Source organism: Harpia harpyja, chromosome 9 (assembly GCF_026419915.1).
Source record: "Harpia harpyja isolate bHarHar1 chromosome 9, bHarHar1 primary haplotype, whole genome shotgun sequence".
Taxonomy (NCBI): Eukaryota; Metazoa; Chordata; class Aves; order Accipitriformes; family Accipitridae; genus Harpia; species Harpia harpyja.
This window is the reverse complement of record NC_068948.1, coordinates 27,232,508-27,249,151: the sequence shown is the minus strand read 5'-3', so window position 1 is coordinate 27,249,151 and position 16,644 is coordinate 27,232,508. Positions and strand designations below refer to the sequence as shown.

At 60.0% G+C, this 16,644-nt stretch overlaps 2 protein-coding genes across 3 annotated transcripts; one reads left to right on the top strand and one right to left on the bottom strand.

Annotated features, from left to right (window-relative positions):
* Positions 1 to 1,903: 1,903 nt before the first annotated feature.
* On the bottom strand, positions 1,904 to 5,850 carry CHRNB2 (cholinergic receptor nicotinic beta 2 subunit). 2 transcript variants are annotated; one of them, XM_052795326.1, is made up of 6 exons: positions 5,249 to 5,850; positions 4,433 to 4,578; positions 4,279 to 4,323; positions 3,974 to 4,083; positions 2,900 to 3,800; positions 1,904 to 2,239 (listed from the first exon to the last, which is right to left on the bottom strand). In XM_052795326.1, exons 1-6 carry the CDS (start codon positions 5,289 to 5,291, stop codon positions 2,069 to 2,071), a joined length of 1,416 nt encoding a protein of 471 aa, XP_052651286.1. In that variant the 5' UTR covers positions 5,292 to 5,850; the 3' UTR covers positions 1,904 to 2,068. The 2 variants fall into 2 exon arrangements, with proteins under 2 accessions (XP_052651286.1, XP_052651284.1); XM_052795324.1 differs by having other exon boundaries at positions 2,900 to 3,860; positions 5,249 to 5,833.
* Positions 5,851 to 6,073: 223 nt separating this feature from the next.
* On the top strand, positions 6,074 to 14,650 carry UBE2Q1 (ubiquitin conjugating enzyme E2 Q1). The gene is made up of 13 exons (XM_052795327.1): positions 6,074 to 6,442; positions 7,801 to 7,905; positions 8,245 to 8,349; positions 8,688 to 8,738; positions 10,852 to 10,992; positions 11,574 to 11,658; positions 12,131 to 12,191; positions 12,734 to 12,824; positions 12,926 to 12,984; positions 13,267 to 13,315; positions 13,561 to 13,656; positions 13,822 to 13,888; positions 14,225 to 14,650. Exons 1-13 carry the CDS (start codon positions 6,158 to 6,160, stop codon positions 14,254 to 14,256), a joined length of 1,227 nt encoding a protein of 408 aa, XP_052651287.1. The 5' UTR covers positions 6,074 to 6,157; the 3' UTR covers positions 14,257 to 14,650.
* Positions 14,651 to 16,644: the final 1,994 nt, after the last annotated feature.

The window sequence follows — 16,644 nt, the reverse complement described above, 5'->3', positions numbered from 1 at the left end:
TCCTGGCTCCTTCCCCCACCTCTGTCTCTAGAATGGGGTGTCAATTCTCCAGTCTTGGGAGGTCACTTGGGAGGCTGGTGGTGGCTGCAGGCCATGTTGTGTGTCTGCTTATGTCTGAGCTCAACCACACGCCAGACGCGCTTGTAGAAGGTGGGAAGTAAAGATGCTGTTGCCATCCAACAGCAAGTTTGTTAGATGTTGTAGAGCAGCCTGCTGTTGGAGCAGCCCCTTTCCTGATGCACAGTGTGTGCTGGCTTTGCCTGGGACGGGACAGTTGACACCAGTGAGACTGGGCGAAGAGACCACAAAGCAGTTAGTGTGGAAGTGTAGCCCAAACTGAAGAGAAGTCCTGAGGCTGGGGGAGCACAGCCTGGGGAGCAAGGCCCTGGCTGTGGCTGTGCCTCAGGCTTGTGCATCTATTCCCGTGCAGCAGGAAAGGATGCCAGTGGGCAGATGTGCTGTGGCCAAGCAGGTTAAATGCTTGCTGAAAGGCTGGCTGTCATGGACTCACCCTGCCTGCAGCTGCCAGACAGCACTCGGACACTGACTGCGGCGCAGAGCTGCGAGGGGTGGCAACAGCCTTGGCATCCTGCTCTCCCCTGCGCACGGAGCAGGGCCCCGGTGGCAGTGATGGCACAAGGACAGAGCTGGGGGCTCCTCCATCTGTGGCGGCCCCTCCTTCATGCTGCCGGCTGCTCAGGGTGCTGTGCCTGGGGCTTTCGAGGCTCCTGCTGTGCTCCCTGCACCCTCCTGCTCTCCTGGGACTTGTGGGTCTCCGCTCCCCACTGGGGTGCAGCGGGACCCCCCAGTCCTGTACTCACCCAGGGCTGCACCAACAGCAGAGGGGCTGCAGAGGTGGGACAAAGCAGGACAACCCTGGTGCAGGGCTGGTTTAGGGGCAAAGCTCTTAATATTTAAGTATTGGGGCAGGCCGCTGAGAGGAGGAGGTCCAGGAGCATCAGCTGGAGCAGCCCAGGGTTTCTCTGGCTGGGTGAAGTGCTGGGATTTAAATTAATTTCTAGCGTGCGGCTTCCCCTGGCACTGTGTGCTGCCAGCCCCTGTGTGCGCCACGCTCCCCCCAGCATGAAGGATTAGTGGTATTTATAGCAAACGCTCCATTTCAATTTTCCCCGATGAGGCCAATTCCTGCTGGCGAGGGAGAGCAGGGGAAGTGCTGCCGCCACTGCTGGACTGGCCAAGGCTGCCAACCGGCACACCGGCTCCCCTGTGTGACTGGTGGCGGGGGCCTGGCTGCCGGCTGCTCTGGGCTCGAGTTGCAATGGATTTGTATTTTCCTTTTCCCTGCACAATTCATCTCATGGCTGCTCTTGGCTCCGGTGCACCGAGCCTGGAGTTTAGCAGGGGACAGTGGCACTGTCGCAGCCTGGAGCAGCCCCCAGCACTTGCTGCCCTAGCCCTGCCTGCAGGTAGGACCTAAAAATAGCATCCTCCTGCCTGGTACATGTGCTCACCTCAAGGAGCCAGAGCAGAGCAGCCCCATCCTCCTCCCCATGCCTCTGTTCCTGCTGCATCCTGAGGCTCTGCCCGGCTCCTGGGAGCCCAAGGAATGGTGCAGGGGTTGGGGGCTGCCCGTAGGGGCTGCGGCACCTGCCCTGGCCCTGCATGGCCCTGCGTTGTTGCATTGGCCGGAGGAGATGTGGCGAGCAGCCAGTGCACCCAGGAGCATGGGAGGGAGCCAGGAGCATCCCCGTGGGGCCAGTTTCATGCTGCTGTGCTCTCTCCCTCAGCTATTGGGATTTTCCTCCTCCAGAGCCAATTATTCCCTGGCTTTTTCCCTTGGTCATAGGGAGCCAGAGCCCACCCCAGCCCCGGCTGCATCCTGCTCCCTCCTGCCCGTGGGGAGTGGTGCAGGATGAAATGACACTAAATTGAACCAGCCCCCTCCTGTGTGAGTATTTATTGGTTTGCAGTGGCTGCCTGGAGCCCAGCACCCAGCTCTGGCCCTGGGACCGGCCGGCCCCTGGCTTGGTGGCTGGGAGAGGGTGCGGAACTCAGGGTCCCTCGCTGTCCCTGGGGCCAGCGGGGAGGGTGGGTGGCCGCCCGGGCGCTATTTGGAGGTGGGGGTGCCCTGGCCGAGCTGCAGCAGGGAGTTGGTGGCGTAGTTCTGGAAGAGGGGCTGGAGAAACATGCCGACGGTGCCGAAGACACAGACGAAGACGAAGATCCATAAGAAGAGACGGTCGATGACCATGGCCACATACTTCCAGTCCTCGCTCACCTGCATGGGGCCAGAAGAGATGCCAGGTGGGGCCGAGGCCTCCAGCATCACCCAGTGCTGCCTGTGCTGCTTCCAGCAGGCAGCTGGACTGAGAGCTCAGCGGCTCCACAGAGCTCCAAATCTGCTCCCTCAGCACTGCAGCTCCCAGGGCTGCCTGCCAGCCCACTATGGGCCCCGCGGAGCTTGTTCCCCCCGCTGCTACCTGGACCACCGAGCCCGGGAAACTTATCTCCCTGGTGAGCTGAGCTGGGGGCAGCGGGCAGTGTCCCCTGGCCCTGCAGCCCCATCTGGGGCCGTCTCTGCCAAAATCTGCAGCCTCACGGTGCCCCACAGGGTCAGGCCTCCCAGGAGCCTCCTGGGTTTCCAGAGCAACTGCTCTGGGTTGGGGCTGCAGCGGTGGGTCGGGGGCCCAGGCAGGGGCTGTAGGGGGTCCCCAGGTACGGGGCTGGGCAGGGACCCCCTTGGTGCCTGTGCATGTCCCTTCCTGGGAAGCAGCTGTGTACCAGCAAACGCTCTGCACCCTACAGCTATATATGCACATCACAGCCCTGCCTGCATCCTGTAGCCCTGCCTGCACCCCACAGCCCTGCCCACCCCCAGCAGCCCTGCTTGCAGCCCTGCCCGCCCCACTGTGCACTGCCCGCCCTTGCCCTGACTCACGCTCTGGTCGTCGTCCTCGCTGCGCATGTGGTCGGCGATGAAGCGCACGCCATCCACCGCCTCTTCTAGCCCGCAGGCGCAGCCAGCCGCAGGGGCTGGCGCCTGCCCCTGCTGCTCCCGGTAGCCATTGAGCCCCTCAGCCTTGGCAGCGCCAGGGTTGGCATAGCAGGTGCAGGCACGGGCACCAGCCCGGAGGAAGAGGGTGGCGGTGGTGGCGCGCTCCTGGGTGTGCCGGCGCTGGCGCAGGCGCTGGCGTGCACAGTTCTGCCGTGGCTGCTTCATGAAGAGCAGTGCCGGGAGCTTGCGGAGGAAGAGGGTGCGGACCCAAGGTGGCATGGTGTGCGTGGTGGGTGAGCGGTGGTGCACATTGAGGACGCAGACGCTGGTGACGATGGAGAAGGTCACCAGCACCATGGTGAACATAAGGTACTTGCCCACTAGTGGCACATCCAGCGATGTGGGTGGCACGATCTTGGAGATGAGCAGCAGGAAGACAGTGAGGGCAAGCAGGACGGAGATGCAGAGTGTCATCTTCTCGCCGCAGTCGGATGGGAGGTAGAAGACGAGGATGGCCAGGGAGGTGATGAGGATGCAGGGGATGATGAGGTTGATGGTGTAGAAGAGCGGCTTGCGCCGGATGATGAAGTCGTAGGTGATGTCCACATAGGTGGAGTCATCGGGATTCTCATTGCGGCGTCCCGGCAGTGCCACAATGTCCCACTCGCCACTGGGCGTGAAGTCATCCAGGCTGGCCACCTCGCTCTTCAGCACCAGGTCGATCTCAGTGCGGTCATAGGTCCAGGAGCGGAACTTCATGGTGCAGTTCTGCTGGTCGAAGGGGAAGTGTTTCACCTCGATCTTGCATGCGCTCTTGTAGATGGCCGGCGGCAGCCAGAAGATGCTGCCATCGTAGGAGATCACCGCATTGGAGTAGAAGGAGACCTCGTACATCCCATCAGCACTGGGGTGAAGGGATGCACCATCAGCCCTGGCCCTGCCCCAGCAGTGCAACGGCACCGCCCTCAGCCCCGGGTGGGGCTGGGGCACATACGGCCCCCCCAGAAAACCACCTACTTGTTGTAGAGCACCACGTCGGGCAGCCAGATGTGCTTGGAGGGCAGGCGGACCTTCTTCATGTTGTCAAAATCCTCCGGCTTCCAGGTGAGGCGGTAGTCTTCCCACTCCTGTGGGTGGGCAGGCAGGCTCAGCACGCCCGGCAGTGGGTAGGGGCGGGGTCAGGGCAGGGTGGACATGGGTGTCCCACACAGGGTGTATGGGGGGCCCCGGGGCAGGGGAGGTGCAGGGCAGGGTGCAGGGGGGACGCAGGGCAGGGTGGACACGGGGGGTCCCGGGGCCATGGCAGAGTGCAGGGCTCCCACCTGCGTCAGCCAGACGTTGGTGGTCATGATCTGCTCCCGCTCGTGCTGTGGAGAGAGCGGGGGCTGGTTACTTGGTGTGCTGGGGGGGGGAGGGGGGCTGCAGGGCCCCCTCCCTTTCCCGGTGGATGGGGGAGCAGAGCCCCGGCCAACTCACCACGCTGATGAGCTGCGCCAGCGACACCATCAGCTGCACGGTCACCAGCTCGGAGCCGTTGGTCGCCGGCCGGATCAGCTTGTTGTAGCGCGCGGGGTCCAGCAGATACTCGACCAGCCGCTCCTCCGTGTCCGTGCCCAGGCTCCCTGGGGCGCGGCAGGAGGCTGAGCCCCACGGTGGCGGCCAGGGCCCCCCGGGAGCATCCGGACCCCCCCACACACCTCCCCAGGGCTGAGCCTGTGCCCACCCTGGGGGTCTGGGCCTGGCAGCTCGAGGGCGGGTGTGAGGGTTGAGGGTGTCACAGCCGCGTGCAGGCTGCTCCCAGGGCAGGGGGGTCTGGGGGGGGGGGAGAGGGGGGGGCCTGGGTGGCTTCGGTGTCTGGGAAGGAGCAGCTGCGGGAGGGTGGGGGCAGGGCCTGCAGCCCCGGTGCTGCCGGACGGCGAGACTGCAGCTGGGTGTCCCCCCCGGCCCGTCCCTGCCCGTCCCTGCCTGTCCCTGCCTGCCCCTGCCTGCCCCCCGCCCCTGCCCCGGCACCGCCCCGGCCGAGCGGTTCGGGCAGCCGGAGCCCCCGGGCCCGGCGGTGCCGCGGTGCCCTGGAGCGGGGGGGGGGCGGGGAGCACCGGGACCACCGCCGGGCCGGGACAGCGGGGGGCACCAGCACCGCAGCGGGGCCGGTACCGGGTCCATGCCGGTCCTGTGCGGGGTCGGTACCGGGGCGGCGGCGCAGGGTCCTGTGCAACAGGCGCAGCCCCAGGGACCGACCCGCTCCCCTCCCCGCCGGTGCCCGCCCCCCCCCCCCGGGCTCCCGGTACTTACGTCTGAGGGCGGCGAGGAGGCAGAGGACGCGGAGCAGCGCCATGGGGGCGGCCCGCTGCCGGTGCCGCTGCCGGAGCCGCTGCCGGTGCCGCTGCCCGGGCGCTGTCCCCGGTGCTGCCCCCGCTCTCCGCGGTGCTGGAGCCGGCGGCGGCGGCCCGGGCGGGGCGGCCCCGGGCGGGAGGCGGTGCCGGGCGCTGCGCCGGGGCCGCCCCGCGCTCCCCGCTCCGTCGCCGTCACCGCCGCCGTCAGCGGCTCCGGGGCCGCCCCCGCCTCCGCCCCGCCGCGCCCCGGGGACACCGGTGGAGCAGGGGGCACCGCGGAGGGGGTGGCTCCCACGACTCTCCGCACCAGCGGGGTCCAGCCCCCGCCGCCCCCAGTCCCTGCACGGTCCCAGCGGGGCGGGGGAGCCTCGGGTCGGGAACCGAAGGAGGAGCAGGGGCCGGGGTGGGGGTGGGGGGGAAGCTCCGAGGCAGATCCCAGGCCCCGGCGCCCCCCCGGCCCCGCCACACACGGGGGAGGGTGTCTCGGGCCCCGGGACCCCCCCGGACCTCAGGGACCGCTCACCGCCCCCCCCAGGGCTCCAGCCCCCACCGTGCCCCGCCCCCCCCGCCGGTGCCCCCCAGCCCCAGGCCACCACGTGACCCACACGTGACCCCTCCCGACCAGGGGCGGGTCTCGCCCTTCCCGTTCGCCCCGCCCCCTCACTTTCCGGAGCGCCTCCCTGGCGTTACTTCCGGCTCGGCGGCGCCTCGCCCGGTTGCGCGACCGCTTCCGGCGGTTGAGGCCCCGCCCCTTCCGCTGGCGACGGGAGGGGTCACTTCCGGAGAGCGGGGCCGTCCCGCCGCCATCTTGGGCCGGCTCCGGGGGCTGCGGCGGCGGCGGCGGCGGAGCGGGTCCCTCCATGGGAAGATGCAGCGGGCGGGGGCGGAGGAGGCGGCGGGGTCGCAGGCGGCGGCGGGGGGGCCCGGGCGGAGCGGGGCCGAGGTGGCGGCGGCCCCCGCTGGGCGGCTCCTGAGGCGGGAGCTGCGGCTGCTCGAGTCCATCTTCCACCGGGGCCACGAGCGGTTCCGCATCGGCAGCGCCTGCCCCGACGAGATCAGCTGCGAGTTCGTCCCGGGGGCCGGAGCCCGCGCCGGTGCCTCCGGTTCCCGGGGGCCGCCGCCGGGGCCCGTCCGCATCCACTGCAACATCACGGTGAGGCCCGAGGGAGGGCACCGGCCCGCTGCGCCGGGGTGGGGGAGCACCGGCGGGGGCGGCCTTGGGACCGAGAGGCCACGCCGACCCGCTTCGGGGAGCCGACTGGAGCGGGGACCGGGGCTGCCGGCCGTTGGGCGACCGCGGCCCGTTGGAACCCGGCGCCGTTGCGGGGACCAGCCCGGCCCATGCGGCTTGGGGCGAGCTGGGCCCGGGCCCCGCCGTCCCCCGGGGTGGCCGGGGCTGGCCGCGGGGCACGGGGGGGACTGAGGCCGGGCTCAGGCGGCCACGGGGGGAGCTGCCTCTGGCCCCCCACATTCCCCGGGACCCTGTGCGTGGGATGCAGGCCGCGCTCGGGCCCCGAGCGCCGCGGGGCTTCCTCCACCAGGAGAACAAACCCTGGAGCCTTCATGTCCGACCGGTGGGCGCAGGCAGCGCCGGGGGGAAACATGGGCTGCTCTCACCATCCTGATGGCCCCTTCCTCCCCTGTGTGAGACTCTGTGCACCCCTTTTCCCTGCTTGCCCTGGGCTTTTGGGGGGGGGGGGCTTCCCAGGTGGCCCTGACCGGTGATGCCTGGAGGAGGGGGTACTTGTGGCCTCAGCATCGTTGGGCTCTTCGCGTCCGCTGTGGCTCATCCTCGCCTGGGTTTTAGGGGATCCTGATTGAGGGTAGGTTTGCAATGGGGCACAGATCCCATCTCTTGTGGCGAGTTACAGCTGGGGTTGCAGCTCCAGATGAGGAGTGGCAGAGTGTGGAAAGCCCCCGCTGCGGATGCTGAACAGGGCCGGTGTTTGGGATTTTCCAGAGGGGCAACTTGGGAGCATTGTCAAAGGCTGTCAGCAGCTTTGCCCTGGATTAAAGGCGCCTGCTTGGCATCTGCCCCTGTGCGGGTGCTGTCGGGTCGTGCAGGCCTGATTCTTCTCCTGCAGCACTTCTGGCCCAGAGCTGGCAGGGCAAGAGGCCTGCAGGACAGCATAAAACACCCTTGGTGTCCTGCCTTAACTGCTTTCCCACCCCCAAGGGCCCCCGTGACCAAAGGGGTGGCCAAAGTGTCGCCACCCTCCATCTTCCACCCCACTCCCCTGGGCTGGGGGGAAGCGGCACAGTGCTGAGCCACAACAGCATGGTTGGAGCGAGGGTTTGTTTTGCTCTTGGCCTCGGCATTAGCCTGGAGGGTGGATGCGGTCACTTGTGGGCCATTCTGCTGATCTCTGCAGTCTGGAGGGATGTGTTTGCGGGAGATGTGGGGCTGCAGCTCCCTGTCCTGCCTGGTTCGCTGCTCTGTTCCCTGCCAGCTGCATCAGTGGGACAGAGGCAGTTGCAGCAGCACAAACACCACCTTTTCCTTCTCTCCAGGAGTCTTATCCAGCTGTTCCCCCAATATGGTCTGTGGAATCGGACGATCCAAACCTGGCAGCTATCCTGGAGAGGCTGGTGGAAGTCAGGAAAGGAAACACGCTGGTGAGGGTGCACTGTGTGGGGAGAGGGGAGAGGTGGCGAGAGGCTGGCTGCTTCGGGAGGGTAAAATCCTTGCTGCATGCCTCCAACCACCTGAGGCAGGGGGTACGTCTGGTCTCAGAAGGGTTCAGGAAATTTGGGATGAGCAGTTCTGTCTTCTTTTGAATTTGATGCTGGGGTGTGATTTTTTTTCCCCCATGTCCACTGCTGCTTGGAGCAGGAAGGGGCAGCCTCTGGGCCTTTGCTCGCTCATTTGTGAGGGAAAGTGTGGCAGCTAAGCTGAGGCTTAGCTTGGCATATGGGTCTCTGCGCTTCTCTGACACTTGTCTGATTTCTGGACAGCTTTTGCAGCACCTGAAGCGAATAATCTCTGACCTGTGCAAACTCTACAACCTCCCCCAACATCCAGATGTTGAAATGCTGGACCAGCCTCTGCCGGCAGAACAGGTGAGTGACTCGGGAGGAGACTTTTTAAGCTCATAAAACGAGTTCCCTGGAGTTTGCTTTAGAGGCTGAGGCTTCCTAATCCCTGAAGGAGGAATGCAACAGGCGAGGCGTTCATCTCTTCTCCCTGGGGTGGATTCCTGTCCTGGGTGATGCCAGCCTGCTCTGTTGGGCCTCTGGTGTAGTTTCCTGTAAAGGTTCTTGGCTTCACTCTGCTTTTAACTTGGTTCTGCTTGTAAATCCTTGTTTAACCTTGCCTCAGAAGGGTCTGGGAAGGCAGGAGAGCCTTGCCACAGGAAGCTGACAGTGCAATCTTCATCTCTGTCCTTTTGTCCCTGCAGAGCACACAGGAAGAGGTGTCCTCTGAAGAGGAAGATGAAGAGATGCCAGAGGTAAGTGCTGCCTTGCCGTATGAGGAAGTACACTGGAGAGCTGAGCACAGGGAGATGCCTGCTGAAAGGTGCGAGGGCACAGGGATTGTGTCTGGGAGGAGCTCGTGGAGTCCAGACAGGGAAGAGCCTGCTGTTTGGCTCAAAGGCTAGATTGTTCTCAGTGTTTTGCTGCTGGGGACCCAGGTCCTGAGCCATGGATGGGAGTGATGTGTTCACAAACCACAGGGGACCACAGCAGCCGAGAGGCGTAGCCATGGCCTCCAAAGGCTTGCAGACAAGCTAAGAGTGGAGCCCCTTGGACAATTTCTCTCTCGGCTCACACTGCTGTGCTCTAGAGCCTGAAATTTACACACGAGCGGTGGGATTTCCGGGTTGCCATTGCTGGCAGGGAAATCACACCATGAAAATGGAACTCCCACAGAGAGGATTAGGTAGGATGGCTGAGCGTGTGAGCGAGCTAATTGGCAGGAGTGGCAGAGTCAGCCATACTCCACTGCAGGCTGAGAATATCATGCTGCAAAACCCACGGGCCTTGGTTGTTTGGTTTGCAGTTTAGAGATCTCTAGGAGTGGGTGGAATAATCTTGAATCTCCATGGTGACGTTTAGTGATGCCTCACACGCTTCTAGGGTGTGAGAGGCATGGGCACCAAGTCAGCAGCACTGCAGAATCTGGGGGCAGGTCACTTAGCATCAGCATGCCTGGCAGTTGTTGGGGTTTTCACAAAGTTAATAGCTTGCTAAATCAAGGACGTCGTTCACCACGGTCCCCGGAGAAAATGAGGAGGCTTAAACTGGTACCAGCGTAACCTCGCATATCTGCAAACTTGCTGCTTTGTGGCAAATTTGTGGTCTGTGAGTCCTGCCACTCCTGTGGACTGGAAAAGAAATCCTTGGGAACTGAGCGTTCCCCCTCATGCTTTCTGCTAACACCATGCATGGTTGTGCAGGGACAACACTTTCACTTAGAGCAAAGGTTTCTTGCTGAGCAGTTGGATTTGCTGGGCTGTCAGAAGAGCAGAGCAGCAGAGCTGTGCCCTGGTGCGGAGATGCATTATGCAGGTTAATCCACTCGAGGGATTTTCTAGGAGGATCTATTTTCCTGTGTGACAGTCTAAAAATGTCAAAGCCTTTCCAAAAATGCTGCTCATCCAGAATAGCAGCAGCTAGCTTGGAGAGGCCGAAGTAAACACTTGTTCAGAGGAATTAATACCAGCACTGGAGCTGTGTGTACCTGCAGCCATTTGCAGGCAGCTTCCGGGTAGCTGAACCCTGAGTGCAATAGCCACTGTGCATGGCGAGAGATCCCTGATTGCTGCGACTGGTTTTTACTGGTTATTAACATTGGGGTCTTGTACACATCAGCCTGACGAGTGTTGTGGAAAGGGATGAGGGGCAGAGCCTCTGCTGGGGTTAGGGAGAGTGTCAGGAGCGTGCTGTGCAGGGGGGAGCTGAGCTGATTTACAAGGAGCCTCCAGACACGCTGTGAAACATCACATCTTTTTGAGGGGAAAACATCCTGCACCACTGAATTTTTTGTGTGAGGGTCTCCTTCACATGCCAGTGACCTGTGTTTGTGTTGGTTTTTTTGCTCGTGAAGGGGAAACAACACAGCCCAGCAGCACTGTGCCGAGTGTCTGCAAGTTGTTCCAGCCATCCAGAAACGTGGCACGGGGCTGTTTGAGCCACGTGCATGCTGAGATTCAAGTGCCCTTCAGTTGCATGGGGCTCGTTGGGGAGCATATATAAGATTAATGGCTAATTATAAACAGGCGTGAGAGCTGGCAGGGAAGAATCCAGCAAACAAAGAGCGTGTATGAGCTCAATTTAATTCTGGAAGGGGAAGTGTGCTGCTCTGCCTGCTGGCTTTGGTACGGGAGGGTGGCAGGGGCCCAGTGGCTGAAGTTTCTTCACTGAGCATGCCCAGGCCTTGCGTCTTCCACACCACGCCACATTTGTGCCTTGAATCAGGGCTTGGGACTTACTGCGGAGAGTTGGGACAACTGGAGAGTTGCACTGGGAATCCTTCCTGGTTCAGGGCAGCTTCTGTCCACAGTGCTTCCAGCAGGGAGGAGTGAAGACTTGTCTCTACCAGTTCTCCTCTCCCTTTCCCAGGACACTGAGGACTTGGACCACTATGAGATGAAGGAGGAAGAGCCGGCAGATGGGAAGAAGACAGAGGATGAAGGCATTGGGAAGGAAAACCTGGCCATTTTAGAGAAAATAAAAAAGAACCAGAGGCAAGATTACTTAAATGTACGTGTCACCTGGCAGGCTGGCGGGTTGGGGAAGCAGAGGGACCTGAGGGTGAGAGCGATGGAGGCACCTGCTAGCCCTAAATCAAAGGGGCTGTCTCTGGCCAAAGGTACAGCAGTGGCTTTCAGGGGCTGGCATGACTGACGCAGAGAAGTCTGTGAACTGCCTCTGCAGCTCAGGGAAGTAAGTGTGGGCCTCGGGTGCCCCGAGGCATTGGTGCTATGTGGGGCAGCCTTCCTGCCAGTGAGATCTGGGGTTCCCCTCTGCTCCCAGGAGCTGCACCCCACTTTGGGCCGTGGAGATGGCTGGTGGGTTGTGCTTTTATACTCCTGGGCTGAGATTCTTACACAGTTGAGAGGGCATGGAGACGTTTCTGCTGCAGCTACACTGCCTGGGGTGGCATATTTGGGGCAAGGGAAGTTGCTGTAGGGAGAAAGGGGAAGCGTGAGAGGTGGGGGACATGGTAAGGTCTAGTTTGAAGGCTGGACAGGAGTTCTAGCTCAGGTGTTGGCCTCGTAAAGCAATGGCCATGGTGGGTGCAGTGTAACAATGCAACTTCCCTCCTCCCAAATTCCTTGTAGGGTGCAGTGTCTGGGTCTGTGCAGGCCACTGACCGGCTAATGAAGGAGCTCAGGGATATTTACCGATCACCAAGTTTCAAGGGCGGTAAGTACTGTGGGGAGCTCGAGGGAGGGGGCTGCAGTTCGTGCCAGGGTTTTCCTCGTTGTTCTGGGTGGCACCTAATGGGCCTTAGAGCTGTTCTGCTCTTCTCGGCTGGAGAGAAAGTCTCCAGCTTTCAGTGACTGTGGCTCTGTCAAGAGTGAGCAAAACTGCTTTACCATCTCTGTTCCCTGCCAGTGCTGGATGGAAGTGAGGAGTGTGCTGTGGGTGGGATGATTATCTGGCTTTGAGGGTGATGGTGCTCCTACCCTTTTCCCAAGCCAAAGGACTTGGGAAAGAGCAGTCATAGGAAAACTGCTGCCCTCAGGATGGTCCTTCTGGATAAGTGCTCCTTTTCAGGGGGGGTCTGTGCCAGGCTGGGGTTGTACTGCATGGCCAAGGGAATTTGAAATCTGGGTGGTGGCTCGACCCTGTTCAGTCTGCCCCTGTAGTGACACACCTCTTCTCTGCCTTGCAGGATACTATGCAGTTGAACTAGTGAACGACAGCCTGTACGATTGGAACGTCAAACTCCTGAAGTAGGTGGCATAGCCTGGGATCATGCAACTGTGGTGGATCTTGGTGGTGGGACCAAAATGTCCCTGTGAGCCAGAGGGGAAGTGAGCAGGGCAGGGGAGCACCTGGCAGACCTTGGGTTAGCCTCTCTCGGGCAGCTTGCTTGCTGTCTCCACATCAGAAAGGAGATGACATCTCCAGAGAAACGTGAGATAATCTGAGGGCTCTGCAAGTCTGTCTGCTGTTCCTAGAGTCCTGGAAGAGGTGCATCAGACAAAACCCCGAGCTTTCACACCCTCCAGACACCAGTGCTGCCTTTTCCTTGGGCCAGGCAGTCTTTATTTTTAAGCTGGCAGCATGCAAAAAGGGTGTGATGGTCTTCTCTGCAAACCGGGAGCAGAATGCTGACAGCCCGTGCTGTCGCTGCCCTCTGGGTGAGAACCTGAGGGCCCACGTGGCAGCCAGGTTGTGCAGGTACGGTAGCTCTGGGGTTCGGTGGCAGTGAGCGTGGCCAACTTGAGGTGCACGACCTTGACTGTGACCCTCTGGGGTTTTCCTTCGGCAGGGTTGACGAGGACAGCGCTTTGCACAATGATCTCCAGATCCTCAAAGAGAAAGAAGGAACAGATTTCATCCTCCTAAACTTCTCCTTTAAAGTAAGGCTTCCCATACCTCCCCCTCCTCAAGATATGCCTGCCTCAGTGAGTCATCAGAGAAGACGTTTCTCAATGGCTTTGCTTCCCTTCTCTTGTTCCAGGATAACTTTCCTTTTGATCCACCGTTTGTAAGGGTCGTGTCGCCGGTGCTGTCAGGGGGGTAAGTAACTGTTTGCCTGTCTCTGCTCGCTGAGGTCTCCAGCACTGCTTCCTGCAACAGTTTTTTCACTAGGAGTTTATCCAGCACTGCCCAGTCCTGTTATCTCCCTGATACTGCAAAAGTAGCTCTCCTGGGAAACACAGATGAGGTGGTGGATTTTTTTTTTTTTTGGTGCATTTTTCCATCTGAGATCTACTCTGACAAAATGGTTCATCTCTGCAGGAGCGGGTGGGTGAGGCAGTGTCTGTCTCTGACATAACTTTGCCCAATTCCTTCCCCAAGGTATGTTCTGGGTGGCGGTGCCATCTGCATGGAGCTACTTACAAAACAGGTAGGTACTGGCTGGTACGTGGACCTGGGTAGCTGCTGCTGTCTGCCACGCTTTGTATTCCTGCTGCTTGGGCCTGCTGGCAGCCAAATCCTGCCTGTTCCCCTGGCTGGCAGCTGCCTGGCATGGCTTTGCAATGCCTGTGCCAGACTCGGGAAGGGGAACCCTTTTGTTGCTGTGGGGAAATGCAACCTCTGAGTGGGGGTCCTGTCCACGCTGGCCTCACTGTGTTGCGCTCTGTCCCTCAGGGCTGGAGCAGCGCGTACTCCATCGAGTCGGTGATTATGCAGATCAGCGCAACTCTGGTGAAAGGGAAAGCGCGAGTACAATTTGGAGCCAATAAGGTAGGGCCCAGTCAGTGTAAGAGAACTCGAGGAGCAGTTGGTAGTGGGATGGAGGCAGATGAGCGGACAACCGGCTCTGGCAGCTTGGTTCGCATAGGGAAGGTGTGTGGGATGGCTCGTACCGGGTTCTAGCTGAACTGATGGTCGCCCTGTCTTCCCTTGCAGAATCAGTACAGCCTGACAAGAGCACAGCAGTCCTACAAGTCCCTGGTTCAGATCCATGAGAAGAATGGTAAGGGCTGAGGGAGAGGGTGTACATTTCCTCTTGCTGGTCCAGGCTCCCCTAGGCTGAGTGTGCAGGCGAGCTGCTTGAGTTTTTTCTGCCCCAAGTTCAGAGATTACCTGGAGCAAGATGACAGCCGGCAATGGCAGCTGCTGTCTAACGCAGAGCATGTGGCTGCAGCATCCCTCTGCCCTTCCCCACTGGTCAGTGCTGGGCTCCTTCAGCTATAACTAGAGACAGCGTGTCCTTGTCTGGGTGGTGTGCATTTCCAGCTGTGCATTTCCAGGTGTAGGTTTGTGTTCCCCATGCAGCTTCATCCCTCACGGATCTCTCTTCTTGTTTCAGGCTGGTACACACCACCCAAGGAGGACGGCTAGCATGGATGCTGCAGGACCAATCTGATTATCTTCTGGATGCTCTACTTGGATCTAAACGATGCCTCTTGGCTTTCTCCCAGGATGTAATAGCTTTGCCTGTTGCAGGACAATAATGGCTGTTAAAAACTCTAAATAAAACTGTGTAAGCAGTTGGACTGACCTAAAACACTTGCTGGACCCTTGCTAGCAGGCATTCTTGTTAAAACAAACTTTTGAGCCTCTTGTATCGCTGGAAACTTTTGACTCTACTCCAGTCTAGAGCGTCCTCCTTACCTATGCTATGAATTTAATTTATTTTCTTATTTCATGTACACTGCTTTTTTTTGTTACAGTGTATGATGGATGTGTATGGAAAATGTATCTTTGGAGAAAAATTACAGTTTGTTAATTTGAAGATGCTGGTCTGATTACTTCCCCCCCCCCCCCCCAAGCTGCTGTTGGGTGGATCGTACCCTGCACTGGCAGCAGCACAAAGCAAACTCCTTTGCAGCGGCTGTGCCACGCTGCATCTTCAGCCTGTGGTGGGTTGGTGGATGGAGCCGAGGGGCTGTGCTGGAGGTCAGGGCACAGGAATGGCCCAGGCCTCTTGGTGTTGGCTGCAAAGCCCCAGGACAAGCCATGCAGGAGGGTCTGGAACAGCTGCCTTGGAAGAAGAAAACCAGAAAACTTTTTTTTTTTTTTTTTTTTTCAACAAGAGAGCAGGGCTTCTGTCCTCTCTCCCCTAGAGCAAGAACAGACTTTTCTTTATAACCTGCAAACTTACACCTCTGGAAGTGGAGAGGGGAAGATCTAGAAGGCTTTCCTGTGTCCTGCTGTGGATGAGGGGTTTGTGGGTGTATCCCAGGGCTGCCAGCTCTCACCCCAAACTTCTCCATGTCCTGTCTTGCCAAGCAGTAAGACATGAGCGGAGGCTTGGCTCCTTTGCCCTGTCTCTCCCCACTAACCACGTGTGAAGAGAGAAGGTGGCTGAGTCCCTTGTACCTGTAATTGCTGCGCTGTGCATGAACGCTGCTGAGTGCAGGGGAGCGTGGGCAGTGCTGGATGTGATCGCTGCTCTCATCCCTGCCCAGGACTTGCTCCTGTAGCAAGGGGCCTGGTTCTGTAGGGTTTTATTTTATTTTTCCTTCTCAAGCCATCATTCCTGCTTGGCTCAGTGCCACAGGGCTGAGCCCTGGCCCTTGGTGGAAGGTATTGCTTCAGTCCCTGTTCCTTGCTCAAATCCCCTCTGCTCTGGCCTGAGGCTGCTGGAAGGAGATGTGGATGTTGGAGCTCTTCTAACTTCTGGTGCTGTGTTCTTGGCTGGAGGGCATAGCTGACTCATTAGTGTCAAAGTTGGACCATCAGTATTAATTCACTGTGTTTGAATAAAAGTTATTAGAAAATCAAAGGGCCTCAGAAGAAGTCCATTATCTCCTCTGGCAGCTGTTCCCCTCTTAGGCATTGTCCTGCTCCAAGCCTTGGAATAAAAAGGTGCTGTAGGAGAGGGATTACTGGTGGCTGCTCTGTGCTTGCTGCAGGAGTGGCTCTGGCCTCGGCTGGGGATTATTTTTAAGTGCTTTGCTGAAGGACAGGAGGGTTTGTGATGCTGAGCAGCTCTGCCCTGTGCTCTGCTCCTCTGCCCTGGACCAGCACCCAGCAGGGTCCTGGACCGTCCCCAGCCCTGCTCCTAGTGCTGGTTGGGGGGAAGGAGGCAGCCACACTCCACTCCCCTCTTTAACTCAGCCCCAAGGAATGTGCTGGGGAGGAGGGGTTAAGATGGTTTAATGAAGGTTTAAAAAGCTTGTGGTGTTGCTGTTTGGTGAGGTGGGGGCTGCACCTGCTGACCCCAGTGATGGGGTTGGGTTTGGGTATACTGAGGTGGTTGGGAGAGCTCATGGCACGTGCACTCCTGAATCCTGGTGGCTTTCTGGGCCAGGATGAGTGGGAGAATTGAACAGGGCCCTGCAGGACCCTCTGTCACGTGGATGCTGACCTGGCAGGCGTTGAGGCTAGAAGCGTGGCAGGAACAGCGTGAGCTGGTGTCTGGCAGGCGTCTGCCTGTCCCGTCTGTTCTCACCCACCCTAGCGTCAGGATCCGTCCATCCTGCTCTGAGACGAGCTCAGCACTCATCACCACCATGCTGGCTCAGCTCTTGTTTTGGCTTCTCAGGGAAGCAGGTGCGCGGTGCCGTCTGTCACCACTGCCGGAGACACTCCCACAGCCTTCCCCTGCGGGAGCTGGCAGGGGACAGGGACAGGGAGAGACTTCCCAAAGGAGACTTCCCACGGGGAATGCCGCCGCAGCACAAAGCCACTGAGACGGTGCTGCCTGCGCTTCTGCCCTGCTGTTGAAGCCCCCGGGAAGATTAAGAGGGAGGATTTAAATCTGCCAAAGAAAGAAAACGAACC

Bases quoted from the DNA above. Each gene is read 5' to 3' on its own strand.
- CHRNB2 (XM_052795324.1), bottom strand. From the start codon at position 5,291: ATGGCGCTGCTCCGCGTCCTCTGCCTCCTCGCCGCCCTCAGAC. The intron at 4,084-4,278 runs GTGGGAGCCCTG...GCCCACCCACAG, and splicing joins CCAACGTCTGGCTGACGCAG to GAGTGGGAAGACTACCGCCT. The intron at 2,240-2,899 runs GTGAGTCAGGGC...GGCCCCATGCAG, and splicing joins GCGAGGACGACGACCAGAGC to GTGAGCGAGGACTGGAAGTA.
- UBE2Q1 (XM_052795327.1), top strand. From the start codon at position 6,158: ATGCAGCGGGCGGGGGCGGAGGAGGCGGCGGGGTCGCAGGCGGCGGCG. The intron at 7,906-8,244 runs GTGAGGGTGCAC...ATTTCTGGACAG, and splicing joins TCAGGAAAGGAAACACGCTG to CTTTTGCAGCACCTGAAGCG. The intron at 8,350-8,687 runs GTGAGTGACTCG...TTGTCCCTGCAG, and splicing joins AGCCTCTGCCGGCAGAACAG to AGCACACAGGAAGAGGTGTC.